Source organism: Penicillium hispanicum (assembly GCF_028827665.1).
Source record: "Penicillium hispanicum strain IBT 35686 chromosome Unknown utg000006l_segment0_segment0, whole genome shotgun sequence".
NCBI classification, from domain to species: domain Eukaryota; kingdom Fungi; phylum Ascomycota; class Eurotiomycetes; order Eurotiales; family Aspergillaceae; genus Penicillium; species Penicillium hispanicum.
Genome location: NW_026623198.1, coordinates 885286 through 898005, shown reverse-complemented (window position 1 = coordinate 898005; position 12720 = coordinate 885286). Strand labels below are relative to the sequence as shown.

At 52.1% G+C, this 12720-nt stretch overlaps 6 protein-coding genes across 6 annotated transcripts; 3 read left to right on the top strand and 3 right to left on the bottom strand.

Moving 5' to 3' along the window:
• Nucleotides 1-325: 325 nt before the first annotated feature.
• On the top strand, nucleotides 326-1210 carry N7459_006700 (8-oxoguanine glycosylase OGG1; the record flags this gene model as incomplete). The annotated part of the gene is made up of 2 exons (XM_056945868.1): nucleotides 326-725; nucleotides 777-1210. The coding sequence occupies 2 exons, from the start codon at nucleotides 326-328 to the stop codon at nucleotides 1208-1210; spliced, it is 834 nt and encodes a 277-aa protein (XP_056797867.1).
• Nucleotides 1211-2115: 905 nt separating this feature from the next.
• N7459_006699 (40S ribosomal protein uS15) lies at nucleotides 2116-2925 on the top strand (the record flags this gene model as incomplete). Its single annotated transcript, XM_056945867.1, has 4 exons — nucleotides 2116-2317; nucleotides 2397-2429; nucleotides 2646-2692; nucleotides 2752-2925. The coding sequence occupies 4 exons, from the start codon at nucleotides 2116-2118 to the stop codon at nucleotides 2923-2925; spliced, it is 456 nt and encodes a 151-aa protein (XP_056797866.1).
• Nucleotides 2926-3209: 284 nt separating this feature from the next.
• On the bottom strand, nucleotides 3210-5681 carry N7459_006698 (fanconi-associated nuclease 1; the record flags this gene model as incomplete). The annotated part of the gene is made up of 3 exons (XM_056945866.1): nucleotides 3210-3719; nucleotides 3771-5163; nucleotides 5224-5681. 3 exons carry the CDS (start codon nucleotides 5679-5681, stop codon nucleotides 3210-3212), a joined length of 2361 nt encoding a protein of 786 aa, XP_056797865.1.
• Nucleotides 5682-6140: 459 nt separating this feature from the next.
• On the top strand, nucleotides 6141-6543 carry N7459_006697 (DPY30/SDC1 family protein; the record flags this gene model as incomplete). The annotated part of the gene is made up of 2 exons (XM_056945865.1): nucleotides 6141-6388; nucleotides 6456-6543. Coding segments are annotated over 2 exons (336 nt in total), but the record flags the coding sequence as incomplete, so codon positions are not given.
• A 1185-nt stretch (nucleotides 6544-7728) lies between these two features.
• Nucleotides 7729-8857, bottom strand: N7459_006696 (RNA recognition motif domain-containing protein; the record flags this gene model as incomplete). The annotated part of the gene is made up of 4 exons (XM_056945864.1): nucleotides 7729-8195; nucleotides 8254-8600; nucleotides 8655-8760; nucleotides 8821-8857. 4 exons carry the CDS (start codon nucleotides 8855-8857, stop codon nucleotides 7729-7731), a joined length of 957 nt encoding a protein of 318 aa, XP_056797863.1.
• Nucleotides 8858-9333: 476 nt separating this feature from the next.
• N7459_006695 (putative PHD finger domain protein) lies at nucleotides 9334-12656 on the bottom strand (the record flags this gene model as incomplete). The annotated part of the gene is made up of 2 exons (XM_056945863.1): nucleotides 9334-10213; nucleotides 10267-12656. 2 exons carry the CDS (start codon nucleotides 12654-12656, stop codon nucleotides 9334-9336), a joined length of 3270 nt encoding a protein of 1089 aa, XP_056797862.1.
• Nucleotides 12657-12720: the final 64 nt, after the last annotated feature.

Sequence of the window (12720 nt, the reverse complement as noted above, 5' to 3'; positions counted from 1 at the left end):
GGATTCAAGCCATCTTTATTACCGAAGTTATAAATCGCCGAACCCCTCTCTTCCCACACCCCCTGCCTCAGAGATCCCCTCTCGCGCGCAATCAGACACAGAAAACGTCGACAGAAAAGATGACCAGCTCCTTCCAATCATAAAGCATTACTTTCATCTGTCATCAAACCTGACTGAGCTTTATACACAATGGTCCTCTCAAGACCCCAATTTCAAGAAAAAAGCCGCCCAATTCACGGGGATTCGAATATTGCGCCAGGATGCTTGGGAGGCCCTGGTGTCCTTCATTTGCAGCAGCAATAATAATATCGCTCGCATCTCACAGATGGTGGAAAAGCTCTGTACTAATTATGGGCCCTTCGTGGCCACCGTTGGTGGGCGTGCGTATCACGATTTTCCCACCCCTGAGGCATTGGCTGGCAAGGATGTGGAGGGGAAATTGCGCACTCTGGGTTTCGGATATCGTGCAAAATATATCTACCAGACGGCCGTCATTGTGTCTCAAGATCGAGAGCACGGATGGTTGGACGGTTTGAGCAACCCTGAGTCGCCTGCATTCGGCGTGGAGGCGAAGGCTGGCGGTCAGATGGGACCTGAAGGACGAGAGGGATATCGAGAAGCCCACGAGAAACTACTTGAGCTACAGGGCGTTGGACCCAAGGTCGCAGACTGCGTATGCCTGATGGGACTAGGATGGGGTGAATCCGTCCCCGTTGACACGCATGGTAAGTCTCTCGTTGGATGCTTTGCGACTTATCATTCTAATCCTCCCACAGTATGGCAGATAGCACAACGGGACTACCGGTTCGGGAAGGGCTCACATAAGTCTTTGACCAAAGCAACCTATGACGCTGTTGGCAACCACTTCCGCAAGCTATGGGGCCAGGAAGCCGGCTGGGCTCATAGTGTGCTCTTTACAGCAGATCTTCGGTCTTTTGCAGATCGCCTAGGGGCCACAAAAAAGGTGGAAGTGGCCGTGAAAGACGATCAAGAAGATAAAGAAGAAGTCGAGATCAAAACGGAAGTCACAGCTTCTGTTACTTTGGCGGCGCCAAGGAGCGATGGTGTCGACGTGAAAACTGAAGACTCGGAAACTGAGCCAGCACCGAAAGGGTCGCGAGGGAGGAAGCGTAAAGGAACACCGAATGGTGTCGTTCATGTTTCTCAGACAACGGAGACCAGACGGATGTCGAAGAGACTTCGCAAGTGAAGCTTTCAACTATACCAAGCACTGAAGTTGATGCCCGTTGAAGGGATATAGAATCATGTAACTAGTTATACAAGGACAATGATCATGCTAAGTCCTGCGCAGATGAAAGTGCACCTAATATCTTCGAAGTTCCTTTGTGTCCTGATATATAATAAACGAACAATAAATCTGCCTACGATGATACCTAGGATACCTACCCACGCCAAAACCCAGGAGGCGATCGACACTACGACATTTGAGGTCAATGGCCTGGTTTCAACGAGACTAGTGACAATAAAGAGCTGGTTATGGCGTAGAAGAAAAGAGTGAATGTTACAACTTGACATTGACTGCTACCTATTGTGAGTGTTTAGGCCAACGGTGCTGGACGTAAATAAATGATACGAGGCCTAGAAAGCAGTCAGTAAGACAGCTTCGCGATTTGGATGGATGATAATCAAAGGCCATAAAGAATGATCAGAAGTCCAGTTAGATCATCGAAGACGCATCCGAAGACACGCTTCTGACATAAGAGGTACCAGAAAAAAGTAAAAAAAAAGTGTGTTTTCATCATAAAAGGGGCGTTGGTTGAGCGAATAGATAGCATCGAAACTGACCTGAAAAGGGGGTGGTGTGTTGAGAACGACGGCGACAATAATAAGCCCAAAGCTGCACTTTCTGCCCCCGACCACAGCCCTCCAGACTCATCAATCTGAACTGACTGGATGTCGAGATCGCGGTGCTCGCAATTACCGAGTAAAGAAAGATCGGAGCGGGAAGCGCAACCAGAAAATCCTGCCAGAAAATAAGCGAAGCACGTGACCCACACAGCTCAACTCTTTCAACATCTCATCTCCACCATCGAAATTTCCCATCCACCTCGACAACCGCCGACCAGCTTTCCCCCGCCGGACACTTCAGCAACAATGGGTCGTCTTCACAGCAAGGGCAAGGGCATTTCGTCCTCCGCCATCCCCTACTCCCGCACTGCCCCCTCGTGGCTCAAGACCACCCCCGACCAGGTTGTCGACCACATCTGCAAGCTGGCCAAGAAGGGTGCTACTCCCTCCCAGATCGGTGTTGTCCTCCGTGACAGCCACGGTGTTGCCCAGGTCAAGATCGTCACTGGTATGGAATCCTTGACATTCGGTTTTATGCGACGGTATCGTTGGGTTGGAACGAAATGCTAACTTATGTGTGTGAATAGGTAACAAGATCCTCCGTATCCTCAAGTCCAACGGTACGACACCAATCGCCAGTCCCCTCATCGCCCCAATTGGATGAAGCACGAGATCATTTGCATGAGAAACGATACACCGAGAAACTTTTTTGTTTTTTGGAAGGGCGTCTCTGCAACGCTCTGCTCTCCACACAACTCTGGTCGCAGAAATGCGCCAGCAGCTAAGCCTCTGCTTGGTCAAGAACAAGACTGACAGAGAGATTTTTTGGAATACAGGCCTCGCTCCCGAACTTCCCGAGGACCTTTACTTCCTGATCAAGAAGGTAATTTCCCTCACGCTTCTGTGTTTGCGACCGGTGCAGCTAACTTGTGTGAATTTTAGGCTGTCGCTGTCCGCAAGCACCTTGAGCGCAACCGCAAGGACAAGGACTCCAAGTTCCGCCTGATTCTGATCGAGTCCCGTATCCACCGTCTGTCCCGCTACTACAAGACCGTCGGTGTCCTGCCCCCCACCTGGCGCTACGAGAGCGCCACTGCCTCCACCCTTGTCGCATAAGCGTTGAAAACGCTTTGTTTGTGGTGTTGGGAGCATGTGGGTTTGAAGAGGAATTACACTGGGACTCTGTCCTGGGTTCTCCCTTCATATGTGCTAGATACGTCAGCTAAAAAAAGAACTATTACGAGTTATACCCCTTCATGCCTTTTATCCTTTGAAACTGCTTTGCAAGCACTAGTAGTGTAGACATGACAGAATCGTATCTCACATCAGGTTAGACATGGGTATAGTAATCGTTTATATCAGATCATGTACAACTTTGCATGACTATTTACAATGCCGAGTCACTCAGTCCTGACCTCCTTTGCAATTGCATTGCACAGTTCGACCTTCACCCCGGCTGCGAGGAGGATATGAATCCACAACCGCTGAGTATCACTCAGGCGATCGTTTTCTGATTTGACCTCAGCAAACATGACCGTACGTGCCTCGGTGTTCCATAGAAATAGATCAGGAATTCCTCCGCCGCGCTGCTGGTATTCTTGAGCCATGACCTTGCAGATAGTGGCAAGTGCTTCGCCACGGAAACATTGTACGATCTCAACGAGGTCATCTAATTGGAAGGACCAGTCGATGCCGATGGCGCACGGTTGAGCTGCTGCTTCACGATTATGGACGTCACAAATGATGCGCTCGGCATCACCATTCGTAATTTCCACTAATCGGTGATTAATCTCCGATGCCCGCGATGGATAGAAGACGTCCGTGTGGAGATCGAGCGGACATGTCTGGAAGGGAGTCTGAAAGACGTTCGGGACGTAGGTGAAAAGAATATCGTAGAAGAGGTAGCCGAACTAATATGGGTTGTCAGGTCTAGCTTCGTCCAAGCCGCTCATATAGCTTACCAATGTGCGGACAATACCTCCCTCTGAATGGTATCCTTTCCAGTCATGATCGCGGTACCAGCTCAGACACATGCTTTCGACTCTGCATTCGCCGCCTTCTCGCTCGTCAATCCATACCGTTGCCTTGCCTTTTCGGCCCAACTCCTCTTCTCTCTCAATCCGGATACCCTCAATGGTTCGCTCAGCCGGCTTGCACAACATAACATGCCCAAAGTCATGCTGCTCTCGCTTAACAACTTTGAGTGCCTTCTCAAGCTTGGTAATCCGCTTCTGTAAGTCATAATGATAAATCAGATGGCAGAGCGGGTCTTCTAGACCTTCCTCGCACGTTCGCAGTGCGATTCGTTTCCATAACTTGCGCTGTCTCTCCTCGTTTCGGCCTTCAAAGGGCGTTAGTGCCCACATGTAATGCTCTTCTAGCAACGCTTTCCGTTGGTACCAGGCACCGCGCCGGGCCGCATGGAATAATCGCTGAGCGAGAAGTTCCGATATGGTCTCATGTTCCCGTTTATGTTCCTTGAATCGACCGAGAGGTTGCAGACTCTTGTGGATAATTCGTGTATACACCCAGGCCGGCGAGAAACGACGCAAATATGCGCCCTCGCCACTTTCGTAGATAGAGTCCTCCTTTCGCTGTTCTTCTTTGACCAACTCCTGCCAGCGCGGATAGAACTTGTGGGCGAGGTCAATGATCTGCTGTAATGATTCAGTGCTTGGAGGCCCGTTAAACTCCAGAATATTGTCAATGTCGAATTGAGTGCGGATTGCAGCCTCAAATTCCAGCAACGTCGCCCTGGACGGGAAAATAGAATTTGATCGGCAGACAATATACTCTGGAAAGTTCCTCCGTGAGATTTTGGCTAGAATGATAGTTGTCAACGATTTCTCTGTCCACTCAGTCGATCTATAGAACACCAAATGCACCCGCTCGAAGAGAGCACGGGGACCTGGCGACAATCGAATGCATTCGCCAGTGTAATCCAGTATTCTGTGTAAGAAGTGGCTTTCTCTGTTTCCACTTCCAGATTGGCCTTGATAGGTTTGATCATGGAATCCAAGGCCAGCCTGGGATTGACTGGTCTCACAAAGAGCAGCGAGCAGCTCTTTCTTGTTTTTCCCTTGTACCTTGGCTTCCTTGGCGAAAGTCTTTAGTTCATCGAGCAACAGCAACGATGACGCTTCTTCTAACGTTGTAATCTCCAATGTGCCATTGGCAAATCGGAACGTGTTGCTCAGACTTGACTCGGAATTATCATGTTCTTCGGTCTTCGGCACGATCCGGACTCGCTGGAGATCCGCAGCCACTGCAGCCAAGTCCGATATATCAGAGTAATAGCCCAGACGATTGATACGATGCCAAGCAGAGCTCTTGCGAAGGAAAAGCCGAACGTATCTATCACCTTCAGTATTTTGCCTTTGTCAGTGAAGGAGTCAACAACATGGAGTGACATACAGGTACTGTGCCTCATATGACAGTTCCTTCCACTGCGTGAATACCTCCATTTCGGCCCCGCTAAAAAGATGTGATTCTTCCTCCAACACAGTTTCCAGCGCTAGATTGAACGCGTCCACGTAGATCGAACTTTTGCCTTTCTGCCAAACGCCATCTCGCAACCTCACATGTAATCCCCGTTGGGCCTCGTTGTCCTTCTCGGTCTGAGAAGCCTCGTATTCTTCAATGGCATGTTCATCGGTTTGAATATCAGGAAGAGATGTCTCCAATTCTGTTTGACTGCTCAACACCTGGGTTTCCGGCTCAACCATGGAAGCCGTATCTGCAATTCCCGTGGAGGGACTGGGACTCGGCAGCCGCTTCTCGTTGGTGTCAGCTTCGAGGCTAGCATCCTTGTCGTCGTCGGTCTTTCGACGTTTGGCCGAGCGCTGGATGTCCCAGTAGTGCAACAGCGACATGCTGTGGCTCAGCTATGGATGAGTCCAACGAAGCCAGATGTGAGCGAGAAGCTCGTCGGCGCGTGTCAAGCGACTCGACTGGAACACGAAGTCACGTGTGTCAATATTACCCAATTGGGACTGTTTGCCGTGTTTGCAGATAACACGATCGATGTGACCTGCATGAAGCAGCAGCGACGGGGGTCAGAAAAGCAGAAAGAGAGAAAGAGCCAGAGTCGCGTTCTCCGGCAGTGCCATCGATTGATTATACCATGGCTGACGCACCAGTAAGCCGCTGCCCCCCCTTCCATCTCCCTCACTGCGGGCGCGAGCTTCTGGAAGCTCCACAGCTCCGCTCTGCGCAACCTTGATCCGGAGATCTCAGTTTCTACCATTCCACTTCTCGGGGCCGGTGAATCTTCTCTGCAGTTCCCTTGTGCACACGGAATTCCTTCCTGATTTCCTCTCTACCTTCAGCAGCCTCTGCCCGCGACGTCCACGGCTTCATTACCTGCTCCTCCAGCTCCGCCTGCCGACGCCGGACAACCGCCAAAACCCAACAGCACAATGGGCGAGACCAATGGCACCAGCTCTGGCACCCCCGTTGCAGACCTTGCCAGTGCATCTGCCACCAATATACGTCCAGGTGGTGCCCCGGCGCGTGAGTATCTAAACGACAAGATCGTGCCGCATCTGCTCGAAGGGATGAAGTCTGTCGCAAGAGAACAGTGAGTGTGCGCCAGTGGCGCCAAGTACCAGAATTCAAGCTCGGGGTATTAATTGCTTCTCTTGCAGGCCTGCCAATCCGCTTCGTGTACTTGGAGAGTTCTTGATCCAGAAGAGCAACGAGGTGGAAGGTGGTGCCAAGAAGGAATCCGAGTAAGGCTCAGTCGATGAGCGTTTGTTTTATTCGGCGTTTTCAGGCGCTCAAATGGTTGGCAGCTGGGGCCAGTGCTCTGAAGTTGGCGTGGAAGCCAAAGAAGGCTTCGCCTGCTCCGGGCAGATATGATTAGGGGTTCGTTTCGTTTCTATAGAGCTACACAAGGGCTGCCTGTGATACCCCGGTCATTAGTTCCAAGTTGAAATGCATACATCTCGATATATGATGATTGCCCCAAATGGCGAGTCATCTGATTCTACATGTGCAGTACTCGCAGCTCAACTTTATTTTCTCTACATTTTAGGGATTTACAAGCCTAATATGCGGTCCAAATGATCTGATCCGATTAAGTCGACGACTCGATTAATGTAAGAGATGAGTGTCCGAACAGGACTGCATGTAGGTGTCGTTCCTAAAGTGAGTACAGTGCCATACTGTGGGTCACTCATCATGTTGGTCCTGGAAATAGAAGATGCCAAGGGAATTCCGAGCAGAAGCCGTAACCCGAAGAGTCGTAGAATCATCCATTGAAGCCGAAGATACGTCAAAGTCAGTTGAAAAGGAGAGAAAAGAAAACACCTTACCTTCTAGAGCCCTGGGTAACGTTGCGCCCTGGGAAATGATCGGACATTACTTCGCCCCTGTAGCCTGACCCTTTGGCTAATACTACAAGCGCGAAGACGTAACGGCCTTGGCGGATGGGGCGAATGGTGATGAGGTGGGATAGAGGGCGACATTAAGCTTGTCGAATACGACCGGGCCGTTACTGAAGATTGGTGTGCATAAGGCGAACAGTTTGACCGAGAGTGCTGAGCCAAGAGATAACCGAATTACAGCGATAATTGTTTTCTTCCTTGCCGCTAGAGTTTCCCGAGTTGCGTCGCGAACAGACATAAAGAGACACATCATCTAGCGACCGAGAGCTGACGACATGAATGACCGATTTGTTGCCGAGTCGGTCGCAGTAATCCGATGGCGCTCCGTTTTCATTGTTGAGAAGTGACGTGAAAAGAAAGACACAAAAGATAACGACGCCCGTGGCCCGTCGCTCAAATCCCACATTAAAACAATTTGAGAAATAGAAGATAGGGGGGAGGGGAAAGATGGGGGAAATGGGCAATGGAGCATTCAGCCATCAAAGAGACATAAGATCCGATCTCTCCTGTTTTGGTTCTCATAGGGAATACATTACCTGCTGCCGTAACGCTCCTCACCGCGGCCTTCATAGGAGCGACCAGCGTAGGCATCACGAGTCTCACGAGGAGGTGCGTCGTAGCTCGGAGGGTTGGCGTCACGGTCGTAGTAGCTACGAGGAGCAGATGCAGCGTCATCGCCACCGCCGCCGCGGCGATCCTCTCGGCGGTCGTCACGGCTATAGCGATCACCATAGCGGTCCGGACCACCAGCACCACCACCGCCACGGTATCCGTAGTCGTCGCGGGAGTCACGGCGGTAATCACGGCCACCGTAGTCGCGACGGTAGTCACCACCACGTCCATAGTCACGGCCACCGTAGTCACGTCGGTCATTGTAGGAGTCGTAGCGACCACCACCGCCAGAGCGGTAATAGTCGTCATCACGACGACGCCAGTTACCACCGCCAGGGCCACGGCGGTCATCGTAGCGGTCTCCACGGCGAGGAGGACCACGGCCATCTAACAAAGAAAGAATTAGGTTCGAAACAAGCATAGAGATGGACACGACGAAACTTACCGCGCTTGGGAGGACCGAAGTATTTGCCAGGGGTGGGAGTACGGGGACGGCTGCGACGCGCCTTCTCGATACTCAGAGTGCGACCCTCGATAACCTCTCCCTGAAGACCCTCCTTGGCGGCATCAGCCTGCTCGGCGGAGGTCATGTTGACGAAGCCGAAGCCACGAGACTCCTTGGTGTGGGGGTCAAGCATGATGGAGCAGTTCTCAACATCGCCATACTTCTCGAATAGGCGCGAAATATCGGATTCAGTCAGGCGCGGGTGGATGCCAGTGACGAACAGGTTGGAGCCACTGTTGAGAGCGCCTTCCTCATCGTCATCCAGAGGTTTGCGCATCGGGGGGGCCCTTTGCTTCAATTAGCTGGAGTTTAGACTGTTGGAAAGAAGCCATCACACATACCGTTCATCGGAGCGGCCATTGGGGGAGCGGCTGCGAGCGCGATCGCGGTCGGCTCGAGGCTCATCGCGAGGAGAGGCGCTGCGGTCGCGGTCATAGCGCGGCTCATCTGCAGGAAAAAAATTGCCACATTAGAGGGAGAACAGCGAAAATATTTCGAAGTACTTACCAGCGTAGCGGCCGTTGTCGTTGTCGTAATCAGCCATGATGGTTGGGAGCAAAAAGGTGGATGGGGAAAGAAGGAGGAAGGAAGAGAAATCAAAGCTGATAAGAGGCGCGGGCGCTAAGACTCCGGAAAGGAACAACACTCCCGAAGCTGCGTTTGGGTCACCCACAAGTAGGAAAAGTTCGAAAAAAAAAAAGAAAAGAAAAAGACCCGAAAATCTATGTCAGCAAGAAATCGGCAAGGAATGGGCAGGGATGAGGGCAGAGAGAAAAATCAGATGGGGGAAGAACACCAGGGGGTGAAGTAAGACAGAAAAGCAAGGCGCCAAGGCCACAACAACAGCCCTGCAGGCGGCGACGCAGGACCATGTCTAGCTACTTGTAATATACCATGAAACGAAGAAGTGTTGGGATTCAAGCCACCAAAGAATTTCCTTGTAGAACTACTATTAAGCTATCTCTAAACTCCTTCCTGCGCCCATTGCTCGTAAAGAATAATTGAGAGAAATCTTTAGCTCTAGCCTCGCAAGCGGCGAGTGCGGCGGACCTTCTGCTGGGAACGCGATGCAGTGGCCGTCGCATTGGTTGGGTCTTGCTCCAACTCATCGTCCACCAGATCTTTTAGTTCATCTTCATCCAGTTCACTCAGCTCTTCACTCATGCCACGCATGATGTCGCGACCCGTCCAACGTTCCTCATGAATGGTGGTCCCAACGGGGTCAAAGGGTTGCATGTACCACTGAATGCCTCCCTGTGCTAGGGGCAGCTGCTGGTCTTCCTCAGACAACACTGGCGTTGGGTGTCGGTTGTAGGACACATTGATGTTTGGCTTGACCTCCTCCACAGGAGCAGTCTCTTCATCATTAACTTTGTCTAGGGCGGGCTCCTGAGAAGGAACAACATCACCTGTTTGAGGCTCTGTTGGGTCATGAACTGCAGTGCCTGTTGGTTCAATGCCCTCCATAGCCTCAGCCTTGGCCTCACACTTCTCAAGCTCAAGCTCAAGCTCGGTCTCTCCTTCAGGTTCAAGAGAATCGCCTCTGCGGGACATAACGCTGTGGTCCAGAATCACATCAAGCTCCTTGAGCTCCTTCTCAAATGGTTTGCGATTCAACTCGCTCTCGTTTCGGATAGCATCTTCCAACGCCGGCTGGATGGCCTTGATGATCCGCTTGGCCAACTTTCTCTTCTCGCGCTGCTCCAGGCTTAGCTCCGGGGCGCGGCCGCTAATTTGGGCCTGGAGTTTGGCAGTGTCGCCAGCGGGCTCAACACCGATTTCGGAGGTAAAAAGACTGGCCAAGTCGGCAGAGAAGGAGGCGACTGAAGGGTAGAATCGTTCTTCGAGGCGCTTTCGTATCGACAACAAACCTGCTGCGAACACGCCTTTCCCATCCAGGCTGCGATTGAATTAGCTTGAGGGGTCTGTCATCAAGTAGAACAGGAAACTTACAGTTGGGCTTTCTCAAAGATGGGCCAAAGTAATGGGAACGTAGGGAAATAAACAAGGTCCACGACGCTTCGAAGCATCTCGGCATCCTTGAGCTTCTCCTTCTCACGCTTCTTCACCTCATCACAGAGGATTCTCAGCCGATCAAGATCCTTGTAAAGCCACTCCCCAAACTCAAGGCGGCGCTCTAGACGTTTATGGCCCGTGACCCCCATCGCCACATAGTCTCGCCGCGTCATCTCCATGGAAGAGAAGGTTTCGAGCTGCAATTGAAGCCTCTTGAGCAATGCGGCTCCTCGTCTCGCTTCCCGCTTGAGAGTCCAATACTTGCAGGCTTCTTCAGCATACTGCTTTCTCTGGCGAACAGTGAATCGCTGGAGGCAGGCTATGACCGAGTTCAGCACAACTTGAGGGACCACAGGAGCACCAGACGGTAACTTCCAAACTGTTTTCGGTGCACGCTTCCGCTTATTCCCACCTACTGTCAAAGTGATGCGAGGTGTATGCATTCGTTCATCTTCACCATCTTCAGCGAGTGTAGGTCCCAAAGACAGAGCCGCTGCTTGGCTGTCTCCCCAGCGTCGGCCCTGCATGGTACTGCGGTAATATTCAATGGCATCGGCCGTGGCAGCATCAGTGCCATGCTCCAGTCGCCAGTCCGGCGGCACATGCTTATCACAAAAAGCCTTGAGCAGATGTGAGTCCATAAGCCCATGGCCGATTTTCATCTTCAGGTAAAGCTGCGCCCTGCGAGCGCACGATACATGAAATGCAACAAAGCAATTTTTGTTGCTGCACTGGATCGAGGCTCCCATTCTCTGTTTACAGATGTAGCAGAGCAACTTCCAGCGACTGCGCGGCACCTTTTCGACATCCGTGACTGGCTCCATAAGAGACGGATTGCCAATGGAGACTTCTGGGATCCATATGGAACACAGGAGATGAGCCCATTTGGAGGAAGTGGTCTGTTTGAACGCGCCTTCCGTGTTCGGGCAGAAGATACAGTTGGTGGTCCCTCTGCCTAACAACTGGCACTTGCGGCAAAGCCATTGGCCTTCTGGAATGAAAGGCACACCGTAGCACTCCTGGTGAACAGCCAAGTCGCAGCCGTCGCAAAAGACAATCGCGTTGGAGTTTTCGCAGTCGCCGTCATCACAGATTGCGCACTTGCTATCCTGTTCTTCTCCGGGTCCCCCGGTTTCTCCGTTTACTGCAGCCGCGGAGCTGGAGCGTGGTCGCTGTGTCTGTGGGGGTTTAGGGTTCGGCTTGGGAATTCGTTTCTCAAGCGCATGCCACTCTTTCTCAATCTTGGTCATTGTGATTTCGAAGACAGCAGGCTTGATAGGTTCAAGTTGATCCTCCCTGCGTTTGGCGTTGTGTTCCTCTAGCCATTTTTCGTCTTGCTCATCCATATCATATTCAACTCGTCCGGTAGTTGCATTGACATCGCCATCGGTAGCGGCAGGCTGGATTACATCCATGTCGTCTTCTTGCGCGCCTTCAGTCAACCGAATGAAGCGCCGATCATGTCGTAGAAATAGATCACTTTCTTGATATCCAACGCTAGCCATTGTGCGATCGACATAGTTCTGCTGGCCGACGCCCTTCTTCTCGTAGAAAGTGAATGGATCTTGCAGTCGAAATGACGGCTTGGGAAGTGTCAACTTCTCTCGGGGATTTGGACCTGGCGGTGGAATCACCTTCGGCCCTTGATTCGAGAGCAGCGCATTGAGAATCGCCTCGGGGCGGCGCGGAGGGCGCCCAGGCTTGCGCTTGAAAGGGATTGGCGACGCCATATCGGCAGAAACAACGATGGGCGAGCCGGAACCATCCTGAGCAGGTGTCCCAGATATTGACTCCAAGGACATGGAATTTGCCGCAGGATCGGCTGTGTCCACCTCCTCAGCAGTAAAAACAGCAAGCTTGCCATCGATGTCCAGGTCGGGATGAAACTCCTCCCAACCCCGCTCCTCACGCGGCTTATATCCATCTCCCTGTTGTAGCGCAAGAGCAGCAGCCGTCGAGGAGGTATATCGAGCCCGGTTCTGGCTCTTGTCTCGCCGAGGACGCGTCACAGAGGGGGGCGTCGTCGGCACAGGGGGAGGTGGAGGGGCATGGATAGCATGGTCGATCTCGCGTACAGAGCGACTTCGCACGCTTGTGGAGTGGCGACGAGGAGCACTTGTTTTCTTCTTTGGTGTTGGCGTCTCTTGCGAAACGTCGACCTCAATGAATCTTCCTCCACCCCCAGGACCGCCAGGGACGTACTTGCGCTTCTTCAAAGGAGGACCCTCGGGGGAATCGATGATTGCACTGCGCGAGGCTTTTAGAGCGGACTTATGGTGTGATCTCGACGGCCTGCTCAAAACGGAGGGTCTGGACATTGGCGCCATCGTTCATGTCAAACTTCGGAGGACCCGAGACGCTGATTGATGTAGTGTTGGCAATCGACACGTC